Genomic DNA, 24,959 nt, shown 5'->3' with positions numbered 1-24,959 from the left:
TGAGGGGGTAGGGTGGGAAGGGAGCTAAAAGATAAATAAGAAAGGGTTGGATTTGGGATGAGGTGGCGGGAAGGGAGATGTGGAAGCTGGTGAAATTGAAGTTGATGCCTTGTGTTTGGAGGGTCCCAAGGCAGAAGATGAGGTGTTCTTCCTCCAGGCATCGGGTAGGTAGGATCCTCCAGTCTGCTTTAACTATTCAGTCAGATCATGAGTTGATCATTTTGAGCTTCGAATTCCACATTCCCATCTATCTTCAATAACCTCAGATTCTCCCATCAGACCTTTCTGAAAAGTAATTTATCATATTGCTTCTAGCACCTTTTAAGGCAGATATTCAAAGTTCTCAACCTTCAGAGAGAAAACAAAATTCTCCTCATCCCTGTCTTGAAAGGGTGATCCCTACGTTTTCAATGGTGCAATGTACAAGGTTTGGTTATTTTTGTTTGTCTTCTGCTCCTGATGAATGGTGAAGCAATTTTTAAATATCTTCGCTGGAGGGCATCATATGGCTATTTAGGTTTGATTGACATTATTTGACAAAGTATCTGTTGCACCTAATGAGCTAACAGTCCTTAATTAAAAACTGATTTTCTCTGTTGCCTTGCTTCGGTGTCTAATAACAACAAAATAGACCAGAACTAATATTAATAAAGAGAAGCAAATCAGACTTGTAATAGCGATTTGCATAGAAGTGGATTTTGTATGTACAATATTCAATTTCCAAAAAGCAGACCTTCAGCACAGTTGAAAATGATGTCGATTAAACCATGTATACAAGGATGGGAAGAGTACAGCTTATTTATATAAACTATAAAAGGTACAAGCTCAAGTGTAGATTTGAATAGAAATTCTGTACATAAATGTTATTGTGCTTGTTTGCAAAGATGTTGTGATATATGGAATGGTCATCTTTACAATGGGGATGGAGGGTAGAGAGACAGTAAATTGCAGATAGGTATCATTCTATTGGTGGGAAATTTCATCCAACCACAAAACAGATCAAATACCACGCCAAAGTCTTATGTTGGTGGGTTACTTTCTTTGGTTAAATATGCTAGGTGGATGAAATGAAAAGAAGACGCAATGCTCTGAATTCCGGTGACCATCACTGTTTTGCATATCAAATCCCCCTCCTCGTAACCTAGGACACTATTTATCAAATTTCAACCTAAATCGAAACATATAAATTTTCAAACGAATGTACCAAACTGTGTAATATGAAGGTTATTGGAACAGGATAGAAGTGGATTGTAGAGTGATGTAACTAGATAGCACACTCTCAAGCTGCAGGCAACATGCCACCCAGTGGTTTGTTTGCTTTAAACCACATCTATTTCTGTGCTGTTGATTGTAATGTTAATTATTGCAGGTAATTATATAGCTGCACATGCTCAGGGGGAAACCCAACTGCCAAGGAGCACAGATTATAACGAAGGCTACAGCAAAATGATCCTAATACTCAGTCTTTGGTTGTCCCAGAAAGCTAGTAGTAAAGGATAATACTGGTACTAATCTTTATGCAGCTCTGCAGAGTAATGCGTTATAAGCATACACCTCAATCAACCAGATCCCTGTTTCCGTATGTGTGCCACTTTTTAAACAGCTTGGATAGATATGTTGAGACACACCTCTGGGGCAAGTGGGATGTGAATCTGGACCTTCAGGCTTGGAGTGAAGAGACACTGTCACTTTTTGTCTGAGCCTTAGAATTGTTACAATGGAGATGAAAGCATTTATAGTGTCTGTGGATATTGAATTAACATCATGACTCAGTGCTATTCTCTCTGCCATTCTCCATAATCTTGTGTAAATAATCATTTAAGGCCTTCTTGAATGCTGTGATTGATCCTGCCTCCACCACACTTCCAGGCAGGGCATTGTTGAACTGAACTACTTGCTGCATGTAAAGTTTTCTCTCACAGCACATTTGCTTCTTTTATAAATTACTTCAGATCAGTACATTCTCATTTTTAATCAATTTATGAATGAGAACAGTTTCTCCCTGTCTGCTCTGTCCAATTTCTCATGATTTTTAAATCTCCTCTTAGCCTTCTCTTCTCAATGGAAAACAGTCACAGCTTTACCTATTTATCTTTGTAATTGAGGTTTCCTGTGTGCAACCAATCATATAAATTTCTTCTGCACTCTCTCCAATGCTTTAAAATTTTCCAAACATGTAGTGCCCAGATATGTGAACAGCACTGCAGCTGAGGTCTAGATAGTGTCTTACACAAGTCCAGCATAACCGTCATGTCCCCCATTAATATAATCTAGAATGCTCTCCTTCATTAATCACTCTATCCAACTGTTTCAACACTTTTAATGACCTATGCACATACATTGTGAGGTCACTTTGCTCCAGTATATCTCTTTGAGACAGTCCCCTTAATTTGTATTGTCATTTTGCCAAAACATTTTCACACTTCTCTGCATTGAACTTCATCTGCCAAATATCCACCCACTTGATCAACTTGTCAAAGTCATTTCAAAGTTCGACACATGGAAGAAGCAGCCCCTTACAATTTTTGGCACCAACCCCACTCCTCTCACTGCTCTCACCAGTCTGAGCTCTCAGTACTGTTCAAACACCTGAACGGGATCTGAGGAGAATACGTTTGGGAAACATTATTATGCACCATCTTCCTGAAAGCATGCAATGTTTCTAAGTTTTGAATTATCTACAAACTTGAAAATTGTTCCATGCACTCCAAGATCCCAATCATGAATGTATTTTAGGAAAAACATAGGTCCCAATATCAATTCCTGAGGAACTCCACTACAGACCTTCCTCTAATCTGAAAAGTATCTTCTAGTATCCATCATTCTCTGTTCCAATAACTCAGCTAATGTTGTACCACTACCACTGCCCATGTTATTCCATAAGTGATAATTTTTCTCACAAAACCTAGTTGTGCAGCACTGTATCAAATGCACTTTAGAAATCCATGTACACCACATCATCAAGCTTCCCCTCATCAATTTTCTCAGATACCTCTTCAGAACTACCATGCATTAGGCAGGCATGATCTGCACATAACAAATTCATTCTGAATCAACCCAAATTTTCCTTTTAATTTTAATTCCATCCTGAAGAGTTGTTTTTTTTAAGTATCCTCACTGCTAAAGATTGCAATTGCTGGGCTTTTATTCAGAACCTACTTTGAACATGGCAGAATGTTTGCAATTCCCCAGTTCTTTGGCACATCTTCCGATCCTAGGGTAGTGAGAAAGATTATTGCCAGGGTCTCTACAATTCCACTGTCACTTTCTTCAATATCCTTGGATGCATCCTAGCTGTTCCAGGTATCTTTCCAACTCTCAGGGTCAGCAGATTATCTGATAGCACAGCAGGTTAGGCAGCATCCGAGGAACAGGAAGATCGATGTTTCGAGCAAAAGCCCTTCATCGGAAGGGCTTTTTGCCCAAAACATTGATTTTCCTGTTCCTCAGATGCTGCCTGACCTGTTGTGTTTTGCCAGCACCACACTCTCGACTCTAATCTCCAGCATCTGCAGTCCTCACTTTGCCTAGCTTATCTGATTGTCCTCCTTATCAATTTTGAAACCTTCCAGTGATTGAGTTGCCTCATCTTAATCATGATTACATCTTCCTTGGTAGCGGCAGAGGATGGCCTTCATTTAATATTTCAGCCATGCCCTGGCCCCATGTATATTTCTAACCTTTGGTCCTTAGTTGGGCCTCTCCATACATTATTAATGTGCCAAAAGAAGATTTCCCCTCCGTTTATATTGGTTGCCAGTCTTTTAATATATTCCCTCGTGCTTCACTTGTTTGTCTTTTTGCTTGCCCTCTGAATGTTTTGAATGCTGCTTGTTCTTGTTCTTCCCATCTGATACCTGTCTTCAGCACACTTTTTCTTCTTTATCTTAACCTCTATCTCCTTTGTCACCACAGAAGCTCAGGATTTATTTGTTCCATCTTTCTCGTTGGAGGGAATATACCTTGAACTTCCCTGAACCATTTGCTTTTCAAAGACAGCCCATTGTTTAGATTAGATTACATTAGATTAGATTACATTACAGTGTGGAAACAAGCCCTTCAGCCCAACAAGTCCACACCGACCCGCCGAAGCGCAACCCACCCATACCCCTACATTCACCTACCCTTACCTAACACTACGGGCAATTTAGCATGGCCAATTCACCTGACCTGCACATCTTTGGACTGTGGGAGGAAACCGGAGCACCTGGAGGAAACCCACGCAGACACGGGGAGAATGTGCAAACTCCACACAGTCAGTCGCCTGAGGCGGGAAATGAACCCGGATCTCTGGCGCTGTGAGGCAGCAGTGCTAACCACTGGGCCACCGTGCCGCCCATAGCTGACAATCTTTCTGACCAACCGGTGGCTCCAGTCTATTTGGCTCAGCTTCATTCCTGCCTCTTTGAAATTAGTTCTCCACTAGTTATATTCTTAGTCTAGATTATCATTACCTACCAATATCCTAAACCTTATGGTATTATAACCATTATCCTCTGTATGTTACCCCACTGACACTTGACCTATTTGTTCCACATCATTCCCAACAACCATACCTACCTGTGCCCCTTTTCTTGTTTGACTGGACACACGCTGTTGGAGAAAGTTTGGCTGAACACAATCTAACCTGCCCTTAAGACTACCAGTATCCCAATCTGTTAGTGGGTAATTGACAACTTCCAATATAACTGCTGTACAATGTAATTTCCCAACAGATTTATTCCTCGACCTCTATCCCACTAATTGGTGCTTTGTAGACTACTGAAACCAATGTGTTCATTCCAAAAGATGAGAGAGTTAACAAACAATCCAGATCTTTCTCAACATATAATTTCAGTTCCATTACACTGTAAACATTTGCTATAAATTCTGTGTCTTATGATCTTATACTCCACATCCACCTGATGAAGGAGCAGCAATCTGAAAGCTAATGCTTCCAAATATACCTGTTGGACTATAACCTGGTATTGTGTGATTTTTAACTTTGTCCACCCCAGTCCGACATCAGCATCTCCAAATCATAACAACCAATGCTATTGTACCCTTCCTGGTCCATAGGTCTAGCTAAATTGATTCTGCCCTCAAACCTTCACAGACATCCTCTTTCTTCAAGCTGCAATGCTGTCCCTGAGTAATTCTGCTTAGCCTCCTCATTTTCTTCCAAGGCCATTTTTCCTGAATATCTTATAACCAGAAATATTTAATACTTCATCCTTTCCTTCCTTCTGCCAGACCTCTGTCATTACTATAATATCAAAATTTCACACAACTGAAGTTTATTTATATATAATTAATTATAAACTAAAGATTAAATATTTTGGTATGCTTTCCTTTATTGGACAGAGCATTGAGTATAGGAGTTGGGAGGTCACGTTGCGGCTGTAGAGGACATTGGTTAGGCCAATTTTGGAATATTGTGTGCAATTCTGGTCTCCCTCCGATCAGAAGGATGTTGTGAAATTGAAAGGGTTCAGAAAAGATTTACAAGGATGTTGCCAGGATTGGAGGATTTGAACTATTGGGAGAGGTTGAATACGCTCGGGCTGTTTTCCCTGGAGTGTCCAAGGCTAAGGGGTGACCTTATAGAGGTTTATAAAATCATGAAGGACAGGGAATGACGGTGTTGGACTGGGGTGTACAAAGTTAAAAATCGCACAACACCAGGTTAGAGTCTAACAGGTTTATTTGGAAACACTAGTTTTCGGAGCGCCGCTCCTTCATCAGGTGGATAGGGTAAATAGACAAGGTCTTTTTCTTGGGGTGAGGAAATCCAGAAATAGAAGGCATCGATTTAGGGTGTAAGGAGAAAAATTTAAAAAACACCTAAGGGACAACTTTTTCACATAGAGGATGATGTGTGTATGGAATGAGTTGCCAGAGGAAGTGGTGGAGGCTGGTACAATTGCAACAGTTAAAAGGCATTTGGATGGGTATATAAATAGGGAGAGTTTAGAGGGATATGGGCTAAGTACTGGCAAATGGGACGTGATTAGATTAGGATTTCTGGATGAGTTGGAACGCAGATTCTGTTTCTGTGCTGTATATCTCTGTGACTCTGTGATGAACATCCAGTTTTCTTGAGATTTCACTCATTGATTTTTTTTTCCCTTCAAACTGAGAGTTGTCATGCAGCTTTTCAAGTTCTGGTCTCCTGGATGCGGACCAACGTAGAGAAGGTAAAAGGTTAAAATATAAACGCAGCCTGCTCACCAAGGTCTCTTACTGATAAAACTCACAATGTTTGCACTTGATGCATTTTTTAAAAATTCACTTTCAATTTGACCTGCTCAGGTATATTATGACGCACCTCCAGGCAGGTGGATCTTGAACCTGAATCTTCTGGGTCAGAGATAGGGACACCACCATTGCTTCATAAAATTCCATTTATGCAATTGAAGCTCCAGTAAATGCCCTCCACCCATATGTCTTTAAACATGCTAATACATAGCAGTTTGGGCTCTTGTTATGCAGTGATAGTGTGCCTACCTCTGAGCCAGGTGGTCCAGGTTCAAGTCCCTGCTCCAGACATGTGTAACTACATCCCTGAACAGGTTGATCAGAATATATCCATATTTAATAGTCTGCAGGTCAGAGTGCAGGAGTTCAGAAAGATCTCAATAAACTGATGATGTTAGACTATCTTTAAGACATGGAGAAATATGACAGGAGTTTGCTCTCCTTGGAAATATCCATTATAGCTATACATTATTTTAAAGGTATTAAATGAACTCAAATGTCAAATTCCGTAATTAATTAAAATTGAGGTCCAGTTTTACAAGAATATGATTTTAGCAGCAAAGTGAAATCAAAAATCTTCTAATGGACGGAGTATAAAATTAAGACAGCAAATATTCAAAACCTGAGACAGCATCTGTGGCGATAATCAGAGATAAACATTTCAGATGAATAGCAGACACTTTTAAAAGTTTAGCCAGACTGAATTAAGAAACAAAATCTAGGGATTTAAGGCTATAATGTAATTCAGACATTTAGTTTCTTCTTAATTCATAAGATTAAAATGTCAGTGGTTTCTGAAAAGGCTTTGAATTCATCAATTCAAATAGGATCTCATGCTGTTGCTCTTCTGTATTTATTGTACAAGTCTTATTGCAAAAAATGCATCAACTCAGGAAAGGGAGGGGTTTGTAAAGACATCATTGCAAAATAAAAGGCATTACATTAAAGACACAAATACATAACGAGGGAATTATTTTTAAATCTATGCTATAAATGCATTAAAAACTGAGTAGAAATTGGTCAATTCAAGGTGGAGCCATATTTGTTTTTATATTTGAAAACGAACGTATCCTGAAATTTATTTTACAAAGAACGATTATCTTTACCTAATTAATGAATGTGCTTTCTACATACACTCCTTAATTGGACATTGTTATGCTCCCAAATTTATACTCATTCCATCTTCTAATCTAAGGAGTTTAATGAAATCGCATGAGAAGTGCCACTTATCACAGCAGGGACAGGGCTGACTGGCAATATGAGAAAACTGTGGTTATTGTTCTGCAAATCATAATTTAAGTTGAAGAACATGTTTTGTTTTGTTACATGTAATACAGCACTGAACTATGTTATTACTATTCTGATGTCATGAGAAGGCATTGATAGAAAGAGTAAAACAATGCTTGAATTAACTGGAACATAATCTATCGATTGTCAGAACTGAATGCATTGATGATCGGCTGGTCCTGAATTTAGGTGACACTGTTGATCGACTGGTGCTCTCAATCTTCAGCATTATTTAACTGCTGTTCTAGTTTAATAGTGTAGGTGGTGGTTTGGGGAATATTGCGGAGGAGGAAAATTAAAAGCAAATCAATTTATGCTTGCTGAATTGCAGATGTGAATTCCCAAACTGTCGAGAGCTGAGTTCAGTAGGATCATTGAGGAATGATCTTTGTGGGTGAAAGGGAATGGAGCAGACCATAGCTAGAGCATTCAGGCAAGTCTGAGAGAGCATGGAATCAGAGTGGAGATACTTGAGGCAGTCTGAGAGGAAGCTGAGAAGAGTGGAGCAGTTAACAAGAAGACCAATGATAGGTTGTGGGCCCTTTCAGCAATAGCAACATTCTGGAGTTAGCCAAACATAATAGATTCGATCATTACAGAGTTGGAACATTTGGAGTGTGGTGATAGAAAATGAGGAGCCAAGTGAATAAAATCCGAGTGAGATCTCGGTGTGTGGGTGTAAGGAGCCAATGTAAACAGCTTTCTTGACTGTACTTTCAATTTGAGGGTGTTTCACACAATAGTGAGATAGCATTCTGTTTACTAAAATCATGCCGGTCTCTGTAATAATCAGCAAACTGTCTCGGTGATCATATATCATATATCATATTCCATCAAGTACTTTTCAATAACTTCCTGACTGCCAAAGTCAAACTCATGGGGCTCTAACTTGCAGAGCCTGATAAGTATGTTATTCTGAAAGGAGTTAGCCAGGAGTAGTGTTCTCTTAAAGGTGCTGAGAACAAATATTCTTTGCAGGTCCCAGAAAAAAAAAGCAAATGTTTCCCCGAACAAACAGATTTTAACATAAACAGTCACTGAAATTCTGCATTGCAACCATACAACCAATAACATCATTTTGCCCAGACATTGACTGCCATTAAGTAGTCATGATGCAGACTCTGGGGCTGGTCTTTTTTTTAGATTAGATTAGATTTCCTACAATGTGGAAACAGGCCCTTCGGCCCAACAAGTTCACACCGACCCTCCGAAGAGCAGCCCACCCAGACCCATTCCCCTACATTTACCCCTGACTAATGCACCTAACACTACAGGCAATTTAGCAGGGCCAATTCACCTCACCTGCACATCTTTAGACTGTGGGAGGAAACCGGAGCACCCACGGGGAGAATGTGCAAATTCCACACAGACAGTTGCCCGAGGCGGGAATTGAACCCGGGTCCCTGGCGCTGTGAGGCAGCAGTGCTAACCACTGAGCCACGTGCCGCCCATGTCCAAAAGAAATTATTGATGGCAACCTATGTCTTCCTTTTTTCTTCAAGTTACCAACCTCCAATTAATTACTTAACTATTTTCTAATGAGTCTGTTCAGTGATGTTATTACACATCTTTTGGGGCAGGTGGGACTTAAGCCTAAGCCTCCTGGCTCAGAGATACAGACACAACCACTGTACTACAAGAACCCTATTAATTATATACACCTTGTTGTGCTTTCAATGTTATTGTTGAGGTACAGAACCAGGAAACCAGTTTTGTCCTCTTATTTTGGTGATTTCCCCCAAAATAGTTTATATTGATTACGAAGAATGTATGAATACTTGATGTTTAGCTCAATTACTGACCTTGAAATTACTTAACACAGAGGATCAAATGAACAAGATATAGGTAACATAAAACTTCTGTGGTAGACCTCCCTCTTTGAATTTGTGCAGCTTACGCACGCATGTTGAGAAGAGTAAGTGAAATGTCAATGGGCAAGATATAACAGAATTATTGACTGACATGCTTTTAGAATATGAAATGTGTTTGTGCACTGTATATCTACCATGACCTGTACTTGACTAGCTGAGACAGACAGTGAATCATGGAAATTATAACGAGACAAATGGTCACTCGGTATTGAACGGGAATTTCAGTATGTTGAGCCATGCATCCCCAAAATTGCTTCTACAAAAACCCATAATTTGATTTTCAAAAGCAAATTCAAATTTTCTCGTTTGATTATTTATTTTTAGAGAAGAACTAAAGTTATGATGTCTTTAAATAAGTTGAGAGACCTTAAATACTGATGCAATCCTCTTTCCCAATTCCAATTTCCTCCCAATATTTGATTCAGAAAATTGCTTACCTGATGTCTTAGCTGATGCCTCTCCCTCAAACAACCTCACCCAAGCAGATTTACTGGAGATTTCTGCCATTTACTGTTCATGGGTACTTGCACTGCTTAAATCATTTTCCACATTTGCTTATGTAATGCTATTGTCTAGACTTTAAACATATTTCATTGGGTCTAATGTACTCTGGGATGTCTTGTGTCATGAATCATACTTGAGAACTGTATATTCATGGTTTTATTTCATTTAAGCACTTCAGAGAATGATATTATAGATAAAACTTGAATAAAACATAATTTCTCCTGTCCCTCAAAGTAGAACAAGTCAAAGTTAAAAGATTAATTCACCATTGGCTATAAATATATTCTACTAAATGCAATATAGAGGCATAGAGTCATACAGCATGGAAACAGACCTTCAGTCCAGCCAGTCCATACAGAATGTAAACCCAAACTAAACTAGTCCCATCTGCCTGCTCCTGGCCTGTATCCCTCCAAACCTTTCCTATTCATGTACTTATCCAAATATCTTTTAAATGTTGTAATTATACCCATATCCACCACTTCCTCAACAAGTTCATTTCAAACATGAGCCACCCTCTGTGTAAAAATAAATTGTCCCATATGCCTTTTTTAAATCTGTCTTCTCACCTTAAAATATGCCCCCTAGTCTTAAAATCCTCCATCTGAGGGAAAAGGTACCTACCATTCACCCTAGCTATACCCCTCATGATTTTATAAACATTTATAAGGTCACCTCTCAACCTCTTGTGCTTCAGTAAAGAACCTCTGGTCTCAAAACATGAATTCACTTTTTCCCTCCACAGATGCTGCCAGACCTGATGAATATTTTGAGTATTTTCTGTGTTTCTTTTAGATTTCCAGTATCTGCAAAATTTTGCTTCTGTTTGAGGTTAATACGTTTGCTGACAGCAAAATGATTTGTTTAACTACTTGAAGTTAAAAACTACTTCGAACTTTATTCAACTTTGATATATTTGACACATAATATTTTTATGGACCTATGATAATAATGTTCCATTTTGTTTTTGATCATGAGTAAAAATTGTCTTTGCACCTTTTAGTTAAAACAAAATCAAAATGAGAGCCAGGCAGTTTGACTGCTATCACTTGATTTTCTAAAGTTTGGGTTTCCTCATTGAAAATATTGACAGAAGTTGGAAATGGGGACTTCTATAAAACCTATAGCGGAGTGGGACAGGAAGCCTGCAGCTTGATCTCCCCACTTGAAATTAGCTGCACTGAATTTTCTGAGCCCAAACTATACTTTTCCACATTCCATTGTGGAGGAACGATAATAGAGCACACCACTGGGACGTGTGCATAGAGAGAAAATTGGCTGGCAGCAGGTATCTGATTGCTTTGTGCACTTGTGGCCTAGTGTAGATGCCAAAGGACATCACTCTAATGACAATTCTCTGGTCCCTGGGCTGCTGAACAGTTTGTGGGTGTGGAGAATGCAGTGGGAGAAGCATTGTAGCTGATGGAAAAGAAAGCTCTATGTTTCTATCTCTCTGCAGTCAAAATATCGAGGGAGACGTTGGGATTCTGAAACTCAGTGCTTGTAAGGTGGTAGAGATGGAACCCCTCACTTAAGTATTTAAATGTGTGCTTGGCATACAAGACTGTGGGCCAAGTGCTGGTAAATGGGATTAGAATAGTTAGACGGTTAGAGTCATAGAGGCGTACAGCGCGGAAACAGACTCTTAGGTCCAACTCATCAAAAGCCAACCAGATATCCTAAATTAATCTGATCCTATTTGGCAGCACTTGGCCCATATCCCTCTAAACCCTTCCTATCCAGATGCCTTTTAAATGCTGTAATTGTACCATCCTCCACCACTTCTCTGGCAGCTCATTTCATAAACGGACTTCCCTCTGCATGAAAACGTTACCCCTTAAGTCTCTTTTAAAACTTTCCCTTCTCATCCGAAATGTATGTCCTCTAGTTCTGGACTCCCCTTACCCACGGAAAAGACCTTGTCTATTTACCCTAATCATGCCCCTCATGATTCTATAAACCTCTATAAGGTCACCCCTCAGCCTCCAACATTCCAGGGAAAACATCCCCAGCCTCTCCCGACAGCTCACACTCTCCAACCCTGGCAACATCCTTATAAATCTTTTCTGAACCCTTTCGAGCTTCACAACATCCTTCCTACAATAGACTGAAGGGTTGAAGAGCATTTTTCTGTGCTGCAGATCACTGTGACACTGATTAGGTTATCTTATTGAACTATGTGGACTGATGTTCTTGAACTGTGTTTCCAGTATTTTTTTGTCTGTATGTCTGTATAAGGTTTCAAAAGGCAACCTTAGGTCAGAAAAACTATGAACTAAAATGTATTTATTTGCAATAAACAGGAATTAATTTGAAATACAGGGACCCGGTTAGTGTTTATGTCAATAAGATTTCATCAGATAGGTAAATTGGATACTTTGCATACTCTGATTATATCGTTGTGTTTGTGGCAACCCCAAGAGTAGTGGTGCTCATCAATTACCACCCCTTCCCAAGTACTTTGTAAAGCAAGCTTGAACAAATCATAATGCTCTTGGACAAACTTTGCCACAAATTCAGCCCTCCAACACTTTGCTTGGAAGCTTAGGGATACCCACAACATGCATGAGTCTGCCAGATTACTTTGCAAGCAGGAACATGCATCTCATGTATTGAGACAGGATGCCTGATTTGGTTCTTAGTTTACTTTCTAAGCACTCACTGACATTGCATATACTTGGAGACTGCCAGCCTTTGTAGCCTGCATTGCTTTATACCACAGAGAGTGAGGCATGGAGCTTGTCACAGTGAGAAACATTGAATGGGTGGGCATATTGCTGTGTAAAACCAGGATATTTCTACTCTGCTCAAGAGTTAGCAATTGAGTACCATCACAGGAGCACCTCAGTTTAGCAACAACTACCTACTGCTGTGCTCATGGCCGATATGCACTGATGCAATCCACACTGTTTACGTTTCCCAATCTAACCTGTCCCACTCCAGGCCACTAGTGAGCTCATCAATGAGTGCAATGGCCAATTAATTGGAGGTGGGCAGTTTGCAGACTGATGCACTGCCCCTTAGCTACCCACTCTCCTGGCTCCTCAATCCACCCACCAACCCCAAGCTCTTGTTACGAAGTTGCACCATTTTCTAGAGACATCAAAAGGCTGATACACCACTAAGCAAAGAAAGTGTTTGGTATTCTTTCCTTTCTTGGTCAGAGCATTGAGTATAGGTGCTAGGAGGTCACGTTGCACTGTACAGGACATTGGTTAGGCCACTGTTGGAATACTGTGTGCAATTCTGGTCTCCCTCCTGTAGGAAGGATGATGTGAAACTTGAAAGAGTTCAGAAAATATTTTCAAGGATGTTGCCAGGGTTGGAGGGTTTGAGCTATAGGGAGAGGCTGAATATGCTGGGGCTGTTTTCCCTGAAGGGTCAGAGGTTGAGAGGTGACCTTATAGAGGTTTATAAAATCATGAGGGGCATGGATAGGGTAAATAGACAAGGTCTTTTCCCTGGGTTGGGGGAGTCCAGAACTGGAGAGCATAGGTTTAGGGTGAGAGGGGAAAGATTTAAGTAGGGACCTAAGGGGCAACTTTTTCATGCAAAGAGTGGTGCATGTATGGAATGAACTACCAGAGGAAGTGGTGGAGGTTGGTACAATTGCATTATTTAAAAACCATCTGGATGTGTACACGAGTAGGCAGGATTTAGAAGGATATTCACCAAGTAATGGCAAATGGGACTCGATTAATTTAGGATACCTGGTCGGCATGGACAAGTCAGACTCAAGGGTCTATTTCTATGCTGTACAGCTCCTATGACTTTATGACTGTACAACTGAAAACATAGGGATATAGGAACATGAGAAACAGGAGCAGGCGTAGGTCATTTCGCCCATTATTTCTTCTCTATCATTGAATACTAATCACCAATCAATTAATTTTCAACTCAAAGCCATTTTCCCATGTTATTCCATTTCCCTCAATTCCTTTAATAGCTAGAAATCTGTTGATCTCTCTCTTCAATCTATCCAATGATTGGTCTTTCACAGTTCTCTGGGGTAATGAATTATAAAGATTCATAACATGCTGTTTGAAAAAAAATCCTCTTTATTCTCAGGCTTAAATAGCCTGCCCTTTATTGTGAGGTAGGCATCACTGTCTGGCCAGCATTTATTGCTTGTCACCGGTTGCCCTTGAGAAGGTGGTGATGAACTGTCTTCTTGAAACACTGTAGTCCACATGTTATAAATGGACCCATAATCTGAGGGATTCAGGATTTTGACTCAGTGAGGGAACAACAATATATTTCCAAGTCAGGATGATGAGTGCCTTGGAGGGGCACTTACAGGTGGTGATGTTCCCATTTATTTGCTGCCCTTGTCCTTCTAGTTGGAAGTGGTTATGGGTTTGTAATTTAGGCAGGGAATGGATGCTTGTGAATATGGTGCCAATCAAGTGGGCTGATATATCCTGGATGGTGTCAAGCTTCTTAGTTGAGTGTGTCAAAATCTCAAGAGCATTTTGTTGGAGCTGGACCCATCCAAGGCAAGTGGGGAGTATTCCATTACACTCCTGACATGTACCTTGTAAGTGGTGGGCAGGCTTTGGGAGGTGAATTACTGGCTGCAGTGTTCTTGTGGTTATTGATTAGATTACTTACAGTATGGAAACAGGCCCTTTGGCCCAACAAGTCCATACCGACCCTCCGAAGAGCAACCCACCCAGACCCATTCCCCTACATTTACCCCTGCACCTAACACTACGGGCAATTTAGCAAGGCCAATTTACCTAAACTGCACATCTTTGGAATGTGGGAGAAAACCGGAGCACCAGGAAGAAACCCATGCAGATATGGGGAGAATGTGCAAATTCTACACAGACAGTTGCCTGAGGCGGGAATTGAATCTGGGTCTCTGGCGCTGTGAGGCAGCAGTGCTAACCACTGTGCCACTGTGCCACTGTGCCCCCGTGTAATCTGTAATGTGGTGAGTCAAGTTCAGTTCCTGGTTAATGGTAACCCTCAGGATGTTGATTGTGGGCTGAGTGTTGGTAACACTATTGAATGTCAAGGTGTGATGGTTAGATTGTCTCTTGTTGGAGATGGCCATTGCTTTGCATTTGTCTGATATGAATGTTACTTGACATTTGTAATCCCAAGACTTGATTTTGTTCATATTTTGTTGCATTGAACATTCCCAAAACATCATAATTTCAACTTTTTGTTTATGATAAACAAAATCCAATTCCACAAATTACCAATCTTCACTCTAGTCAAGAATAATGTTTAAAGCAATTCATTTTGAAACTAAATTGTGTGAGAATCACAGATTGTGCCAAAAGTAGAAACACTGTACTTGTACGCTCAACAGCATAAACAGAAACTTCAGTATCTGAAGAGAGCATTGTGATGATACTATGGCTTTAAGAGGTGTATTTTGTCACTTTTTTTTTAATGAAATAAGATTGAGGAAGAGCTACAGAGAAGTCTGCTCAAAACCAATAAAGTAAATAGCTTGTGAGGCCTTGAGTTGCTTTAAAAGTTTGATAAGGTAACGATTTTCTTTTCCTTTTGTCGTATGCTGGTAAGTAGTGTGACTAATAAAAAAAAGGTTTTTCATTTATCTATTACTTGATATTCTAGTTGGACTAGAATATGACAGTAAAAAAAGTAAAAAAATGGCAGGAGATCCCAGATGCGTTATGCTTCTCTTACAAAAGTTTAAGAGAAACGTGCATGGAAGGTTCTTTATGCAGACGGTGGTAGGTACCTGGAATGCGTTGCCAGCGGAGGTGGTAGAGGCAGACACGATAGTGTCTTTTAAGATGTATCTAGACAGATACATGAATGGTGCAGGCTTAGAGAGCTGAAGGGCCTCTTCTTGTTCTTGTTCTTGTTCTTCTTCTTGTACTGTTTTTTTTTGTTCTTTGTTCTAATAGAAGCAGCCTGAATGGGTGGGGTCAAGTTCCCATGGAAGCAGGATTTTTAGTTTTAACCTTTAATAGCTGTTGCTGAGGTCTTGAAGCTGGGTTTGGATGTTCTTATTCCTCCTACTGTTACAGCTAAAAACTGGGGTTCTCTGCCTGCTGTGAGAATTGGATGTGAGGCAATCTATTTTACTAAATTTACCTTTGCCATGAGTGTGTTATGAGATGTTACTATATTGGAACATTAAATTAGTTGTAGTTATATATGTATATTATTTTGTTTAGCATTTTGCTTGAGTTACAATTAAGCTATTTTCTTTTATTTTTATTTCCTTTGTATTTTAATTATAGTATATGATGAAAGTGAGTTTTGTTTCAAACCTGGTCGTTTGACTAATCCAATTGTAACAGCAACACTTACATTTAAAATAAGAAAATATCAATGTTGAAATTATTTTCTCAACATATTTTGAGGAGGTTTGGGCTGGTCCATAACAACATTGTGGAACCATTGGCAAACATCCCGATTCTGTCCTTATGATCGAGGGTAGGTCATTGATGATATATCTGAAGATGGTTGAGCCTACCCTGTGCGACTCCTGCAGAGCTGTTCTGGACCTGAGATAACCGACGTCCAGTAGCCACAACCATCTTCCTGTCTGCAAGATATGATTCCAACCAGTGGAGAGTTTGCCTGTGATACCCATTGACTCCAATTTTGTGAGAGCTCCCTGATAAAGCACTCAGGTTAATGCAGCCTTCTTGTCCATCAAGATTTTGCCCTTCCAACCAGTTCCCCCATATGCAGGAAAATAATCTTTCCAACATCCACCCTGAACTATCAATGTGACCACCTCTCATACCTCTATACTCTAGAGAACACATGCCCATTTGCTTCAATGTTTCTTTATAATTAAACCCACCATGCCAGGAACCACTCTGGTGAGTTTTTGATATGGTCATTCTCTGGCATATATGTCTTTCCTTAGATCAGGAGCTCAGAGCTGTCCAGTACTCCAGGTGAAGTCTCACCAAGGATCTTTCCAACTGCAGCCAGAAATCTTCATTATCTAAAGATAAATATACTTCTTGCTTTTTTTGAGAGCTGTTGTGGTATATGGTATTATTCAACTCTCACTTGCTCAAGTGGTGTGTCATAACACATCTGAACAGGTTATTTAAAAATATCTCAATTTGCCTTTTTAATTGCTTGCTTTACCTGTATTTTCACTTTCAGTGACTGATGAACAAGGAAACACAGATCCCTTTGGACATCAAAACTTTCTAATTTACAAAATACTTTGCACTCTTTGTCCTTACGATGTGGGTACTTTCACATTTTCTACATTATATTACATCTCCTATATTTCTGCCCTCTCATTAAGCCTGTTTAAATATATCCTTCGAGCATTTTACATCGATCTCACAACACCCATGTCCACCTAATTTTGTGTCATCAGCAAACCTATAAATATTAAAAGTGGTTCCTCATTTCCATGTCATGATATAGGTTGGGGACAACTGGGGCCTAACCACTGATCCTTGTGCTACCCGCTAGTCACAGCCTGTAAATGACTTTTGGAAAATATGAAACTTAATTTCTGAATGTATTTGGTATATATCAGTAAATTCTTTAAAAGATTTAATTAAATCAAGACCATTCAATTATGTCTATTGTGTCTTTGTGCCCAAAAGGTACAAGTTAATGCTGGAACTTCCTCAAAATCCGACAAATTGGTACAAGTAGTGGAAACATCCACTGATGATTAATCAGCTCAGGAGATGCGATCTCTTTTATAGATGGGTTGTGGAGAAGATCACAGAAATTTACACTGAATGCACTTAAATTTACACTTAAATCCTGCACTTAACAAAACCTCATGATATGAAACACAAAATCCAGGCCATTTACTCTTGGGATAAAATGCTTGTGCAAGATGACATATGTTCAAGCTTTCAGCACAATGAACGCTGACCTGAATCACATTGTGTTCACTCTTCTCAAGATTGTCATGGGAAAGATACATAAGACTGATAGTGATTGGACACATGGGTTGCAAGGGACCTTTGCAACTGTTGCTTTGCCAAACATGAAAGAATTATTTTCTTCGCCGACAGCAGTGGCCCAGATTGCAGAAGCCATTAGACCAAAGATTTTTCTGTATAGTTTCCCCTTCAAATATAAATAATGGGATCAGCTTCAATATGTCCATTGTTGAAACCAGGCTTTATCTCTGTAAAAGTGCTTGTCTCCTTCACTGCCTCTGAAATCTCCTGGCTTCTCTCCTGCATTAATCTAGCTGAAGGCTGAATGCAGACTTTCCCCTCTGTATTTCTGTTATTTCATCCTGTTGTTTCCCCGATGTTACCTGGTTCTCTTTCTCCCATTCTGGCCTTTTCCACATTGTTTGCTCCCACCTCCCACAAAACCAATAGCGGCTGTGCCATCTGTCACTGAGACCTCTGTATCTCTTCCTATTCCTTTATCACTGTTCTTCAAAGCTAATTCTTTGACCAAGTATGTGGACACCTCAGCTAATCAGTTTTTGTCTTGATATCCACTTCCATCTAATGATACAAAATTGAAGCTTTCTGTTGTTTTAAACACACAACTGTTGCATGAAAGTCCTGTTTATTTTCTGAAAATGAAAGGTTTTCAAAGTTACTCAGCCAGATTCTGAAACTTTTTGATATGATTTACTTTCTTTGCAAAATTCAGGTCTTTTTTGGATTCCTTAAAGGTTAATGGGCATTACCAGCATGTAATACCCATCCGTCACTGCCCTTGAGAGGTGGCCACTGTGAGCCACTGTAATGTACATACACCCACAGTGTTGCAGAAAGGAAGTTATCACATAGTCTATATCTCAAAGAGCAGAGATAACTGGCCAGTTAGTTTCTGTTTCTGTAGTATTAATTGAGGGAGGAACTCAGTGCTTTGAATCTTTACAGTATTCTTGGAAACCCAGAAGTGGCAGCTCTTGTGAAGTGACTTGGGGCATTTTACAACAGTACACTGAAAAAGCAAACTTGTCCTTTATGAATGACTCAGTTAAAATGGTAAGAGTAACTCAAGTAACAATCCAAATGTCCAGCTCTTGTTCAGGTATCATATAGGCCTTTGTGTCAGAAGGTAGCAAGTTCATGTCCCACTCTGTATCCAAATTATTTAATGCACTATCAGCTCTTAAGTTCCATCAGAATTGCTTGCTATTTAAACAAAGTTGATTCTCATTAATAAAATTATAGCTGTGGAATTGTACTGTTGTGCATCTTCTAATATCTTTGGCAGTGCTCGATACAATCGACTAAACTGCAATAACAGGATTATGCCTTTTACCAGTCATATAATGTTGCATTGGTTTCTGCTGAGGGTGGTGATTAGTTTTAAGTCAGGCACTGATTTAAAGGCACAATGATTGATTTGTGAAATGAAAAAAATAAGAGTTCACAAAATTGTTGAACTATCTAATAAAAAAAGCCGAGATGATCCTCCTGAAGATTGCAGTAATTCCGTGGAGAATAAACAGATTATGAAGGCAATGCCAGCAAATATAACACATAAATTAATATTTACAGCTTCTGCAATTACATCGAGAGTAAGATTTAGAATTTAAAGCAAAGGAGGAGGACACTTGGCCCATCATGCCTGTACCAGCATATCTTACTATTTCTGATTTAAAAAAAGACTATTAGGCCAAACAGTATAATAGGTAAACATTGATATTAACCACAAACACATAGCAATTATGTCATTATTAATCTAAAGAAATGAATGCAGCAGTGACTGATTCTTCAATCATTACTAAAAGGGATTGACTAAGCAATGGAATTATTTGTAAATATCCCGCAATCTCAAAGTCAATATTCTTCCCATGAAGAATTAATGGATATCACTTCTTCCATTTTCTAAGCAAAAAAAAGGACGTACTTTTATTAAATCCATTTTTGTATTTATGACTGAAAAGTTTTATTAAATTATCATGTTTTCGACTTTCAATTCGAGGAAAAATGGAGTAGTGAGGATAGCCATAGACCTGCCATCATCTTCTCAACAAAAGGCTGCATAGTTACTGTGGGAACAGGAGATATACTGATAGCAAGCAAAAAATCTGCACACCTGAAAACAAGGAGTAATTGGACTAAATGTGGACAGATATTCTGTCTCAGCATTTTTAGACAGAATGCGAGAGAGAAAAGTCTCACTGATACAAAAGATTGCTGCTGGTGTGGTTAATAGAGAGAAGGTTATGAGTCATAGAATCCCTACAGTGTGGAAACAGGCCCTTCGGTCCAACAAATCCATACCAACCTCCAAAGAGTAACCGACCCAGACCCACTCCCCTACTACTCTACATTTTACCCCAGACTAATGCACCTCATGGACACATCCCCAGACACTACGGAGCAATTTAACTCGGCCAATTCACCTGACCTGCACATCATTGGACTATGGGAGAAAACCAGAGCATCTGGAGGAAACCCATGCAGACACGGGGAGAATGTGTAAACTCCACACAGCCTGAGGCTGGAATCAAACCTGGCTCCCTGGTGCTGTGAGGCAGTAGTGCTGACCACTGAGCCACCATGCTATCCATCTGTGAGTTTCCAAACTTAAGAAAAAAGAAAAGGCAGTTTGTGGTAAAAGAGTAACTTTCTAGTCTCTCAACTTAAATAATCATTCCCCACTGCTCTACAAATCATCACAAAATGTGTAAATGAATAAGAAACCTAAGGTCACCACCAAAATGATTGAATTGTCTCGTTGACTGCCACCCAGGACAAAAGCAAACCACAGCAGGTTTCTTCACTGGCAGTAAAAATAACTATTTATTATAATAGAGTTAATTTAAACAAGAGCAGTGAAAAGAAAGGATTCTAATTTATGCACCTTTAAGCTGTATCTTCCAAATCTCTTCCCCAACTCATACATGTGCATGATTAAAACAGACAAGAAAGAGAGTTTTAAGTGTCCATGGGGATCTTCACGCTATTGTGAATATTAAGTGTTAGAACAGGATGCAGAAATGTAAGGGTTTTATAAATTCTTGGAGCTGTACAGCATAGAAATAAACCCTTTGGTCCAACTTGTCCATGCCAACTAGATTTCCTAAATTAATCTGGTCCCATTTGCCAGCATTTGGCCCATATCCCTCTAAACCCTTCCTATTCATATACCCTTCCAGATGACTTTAAAAGGTTGTAATTGTACGAGTCTCCACCAATTCCTCTGGCAGCTCATTCCATACATGCATCACCTTCTGCGTGAAACAATTGCCCCTTAGCTCCTTGCGAATCCAGATCTCCAGCACTTTTTTTTTACTTCTACAGAAAGATCTTGTCAGTGCATCCGAGGGAGTTAGCTTGTATGTGCCTATTTGCTCACATATCTGTTTGTATTATCAAAGCCTCAGCAGCACTCATGGATGTAGGAAATGAAAAAAAAAACATTGAGACTATCAACCTTTCCCAAATACCTACGTCTCTTCAATGACTTTGAATACTTATTTTCAACTCTATCCTGCCGTTAAAATTTATCTATGCCTTGACTAATTAAAAATACAGGTTTTACAATGCATTTATGAGGTCAGCATTTATTGTTTTAACTTATTCCTTACATCAATACCACTAACTAGAAATAATTTACAGTTATCATGCTTTTCTCAGCAAGTGCTCTTACTTTTATGTGGCTCTGACTAGCCAAAATGTGTCCTCACTTCCACCTTGTTGAATTTCTTTGTTATGGTAAAATGTCGGCCGTATTTCATTCCTGAGTGCATTTTTTTTGTTTTATTAGTGAGACCAGATCTTGAGTTTAACGTCTGTTTTCTCAGCTGAACCATCCAAAGTCTGAAGCTGTCATATTGCCTATATTTGAATCTTTCACGAACTTCTGTCTTTTACTAATCAAAACTAATTTCCTGCAATCAGTGGATTTGTTCTTGCATTCCAATTTTCTGTTTGATCCACTAGTTGCCAGAAGGGATTAAGCAGGAGCAGCGATGACTGTTTCTGTAAGGTGGGAGATTTGGATAATTGTGTAAAAGAGCAGGTTTAATGAAGACAGTTCACCAGCAAGACAGGATGATTCAATCCAGCGGTTTTAGGAAAAATTAGGACCAGTGCAGATTTGATGAGATCATGGCCTGATTGCTCATATAATGTAACATGATTCTATGACACGCCTCAGGTTTGTCCAAGTAGATTTAAAACCTGACACACCTGAAGTTCTAATCATAGGATAGCAAGGTTTTCCCTAAATCAGTTTTTTTTTTGTGAGATTCTTACTATCTCCTGGGATCAATTAGGATAAGCAGGTCCTGCTGGCTATGAGAACCAGCCAGACATTATTGGATCTCAGTATTTTCAAGTAATTGAGAAAGGTTGCCTTCTCCATTTTTAAATAGTAGCCATTTATTCTGAATGCCAGAGATTCAAGATGCAATGTCAGGTTTCTCTTATTCTTTTTATGAATAGACCTGGTTTGGCTTCATATAGTCACGCATAAAGTTAAAGTTAAATTCCTTGTTGCAATTGGCAATATTTTGCACGTCACTTATATTCATGAACTGAAATCAAGCCAATTCTTTGTGAATGAAGTTGTAATATATTCAGAAGGCCAGATGTCTTGCTATAACGAGAACAGCTAGTAATTTGAAAGTCTTATCCTGATGTTATCACCAACTGTTTCTAACCCACTGAGATTTTCTGTTTGAAGGGGAGAGAAGGAGAGAGAGACCATATCTTAATAGATGATGAGTGTGCGCTAGTGACACATATCGAAAAAGTGCTCAACTTTGGATATTGTGGGTAAAGAAAGAGAATAATTTTACTGACGTATATCCATCTTTAGATTGGGTCTAACAAATGAAGGTGCAAATTTTAAATCATGCTAAATTAGTCACAGTTGTGTGTTCTTCAATGTAAAATACATTTCCTCCTTTTTAATATCCTATTTTCAGAAATAGAACAGGGAACCTGCAGTGATCCTGGGACGCCAGCTTATGGAAAGCGGGAGGGTACAAGTTTCCTTCATGGTGACATTTTGAGATTTGAATGCTTGCCTGCTTTTGAACTTGTTGGCCAAAAGACTATCACCTGCCAGAAGAATAACCAATGGTCAGCGAAGAAACCCAGCTGTGTGTGTAAGTAGTCTGAAATTGTCATTCTTTGTGTGTTCTAGTTCTTAAAATATTTATGCATGACCTCACTGGGGTGTCTTGGAGTTTAGAATGTCAGCTTGTGTCCTGCCTTCCAATAAAAGGTTCATTCACCAGCCTTTGTTGGATTGTCAGAAAGGAGAGGGGAATTTGTGCTGTGCTATTAAGGAATGGTCAAGTCAATGAGCAACTGACCAGATATAAATTTAATTTAATTTTATGGACATTTTTGATCTGCAAGTTAGGGTGCATGATAACATGTCGGAGTGTTTTTTTGCAGTTGGCAAGTGAGCTTCATGAGGAGTGTATTCAATCTTCCGTAAAGTTGACTATCTTTTTCTCATAAAGAAAATAAAGAGGTTGCAAAAGAAAATGACTACTTGCAAAACACTGATTCTGTAGCATTTATTTCAAGATCAAACTGGAGGCAGTTCTGCACTGAAGAAAGCCATCAGAGAATTATGAGGCATTGTTCACAAAAAGACAGTTGAGATTATGAGTACAGTAGCATGGATGTTATGCTTATAAAGCTCTGACTAGGGCTAGAGGATTACATTCAGCTTTGGTCTTCACACCTTAGCAAGACTATGAGATCCTCAAGGACGATGTAGGAGGAACCTATCAGTATAGTTCCAGGGATAAGCAAGTTTAACTACAATCTTAATGTGGAGAACTATAAGAAAAAGGAATTTGAGGAGTGATTTGATAGAGGTGAATATGGTCAAAAGAGATTAAGGCAAGAAGTCAAAGAAAAGCTATGTCTATTGTGGGCGGCACGGTGGCAGTGGGCGGCACGGTGGCACAGTGGTTAGCACTGCTGCCTCGCAGCGCCAGAGACCCGGGTTCAATTCCCGACTCAGGCGACTGACTGTGTGGAGTTTGCACGTTCTCCCCGTGTCTGCGTGGGTTTCCTCCGGGTGCTCCGGTTTCCTCCCACAGTCCAAAGATGTGCAGGTTAGGTGAATTGGCCATACTAAATTGCCCGTAGTGTTAGGTAAGGGGTAAATGTAGGGGTATGGGTGGGTTTCGCTTCGGCGGGTCGGTGTGGACTTGTTGGGCCGAAGGGCCTGTTTCCACACTGTAATCTAATCTAATCTAAAATCTAAATCTAATTGACCATACAAGGACAAGGAGACACAGATTTATGGTTTTGTGCAAGAGATGCATGGGAAGTGTGAGGATGAACATTTATCTGCAGTGAGTGTTCATGATCTAGAAGTCATTTCCTACAAATGTGGTGGAAGAGATGACAATAGGTTTTAAGAGGAGATCATACAGGCACTTGGAATTAAATTTGCAGGCCTTAGGGATAGAATAAGAGCCAGGGAATGAGGCTGACTGGATTTCTGGAAGGAAATTCACTGCGAATGTCATGGTTGGAATGGTTTTCTCTTGTGTCTTTGTGACTCTATGACATCATAAACAGAAGGATATGATGCAAACCTTTTCCCTGATTCCTAAATTGATGTTCCTGCTATCGGAGTATGCAATATACAACAGAGTGTAAGATTAAGACTGCAAGAATCCTCAAGGAAAGAGATGGTCACAAACCTCTCAACCTGCCACAAATAGCAATAATCACTTACAACTAGCTCAACTTGTCCTCAAGGATAATTACTCATTGGCTTCAGCATTACAAAAGTCTAGGTGCATCTTATATGTGGTGAAAAGACAACTTTGACTTTGTGTTGATACAAGTCTTGACAGGTGTTACATTTGAAGTTATACTGTATTTGGAAAATTAGGATAGTTTCCACTGATGTATATCACTCAGTTCCTGCACACAGTCTTGCATTTTTTACACCTGTCAGTTGAAATACTTTCATATGAATTACTCGTTACATTCTATGTGATGTGCTTAAAAGCACCAGTTTTCCATTTTGGTGGAGTTTTAAAAGGATATGAGTTGCTATGTAATTCAATTGGTTTTCAGAGGCATTAAGGCTAATGGGGTTGGAGCCAGAAAGACTTCGGAATGAACTCAGAAAATGGCTGCAGTGTTGGTAATAGTGATCAATAAGGAA

At 39.5% G+C, this 24,959-nt stretch overlaps 1 protein-coding gene across 2 annotated transcripts in view; it reads left to right on the top strand.

Annotated features, from left to right (window-relative positions):
• csmd2 (CUB and Sushi multiple domains 2) overlaps window positions 1–24,959 on the top strand; it is a 1,704,811-nt gene that overhangs the window by 1,244,384 nt on the left and 435,468 nt on the right. For both annotated transcript variants that reach the window (XM_043717868.1, XM_043717867.1), the window contains one exon: window positions 22,738–22,920. In XM_043717868.1, coding sequence (XP_043573803.1) covers window positions 22,738–22,920 — 183 coding nt within the window. The remainder of the gene's footprint in view (window positions 1–22,737; window positions 22,921–24,959) is intronic.

Source organism: Chiloscyllium plagiosum, chromosome 27 (genome assembly GCF_004010195.1).
Source record: "Chiloscyllium plagiosum isolate BGI_BamShark_2017 chromosome 27, ASM401019v2, whole genome shotgun sequence".
Lineage (NCBI taxonomy): Eukaryota > Metazoa > Chordata > Chondrichthyes > Orectolobiformes > Hemiscylliidae > Chiloscyllium > Chiloscyllium plagiosum.
The sequence above is the reverse complement of the archived record's forward strand: the minus strand, read 5'-3'. Positions and strand labels throughout refer to the sequence as shown.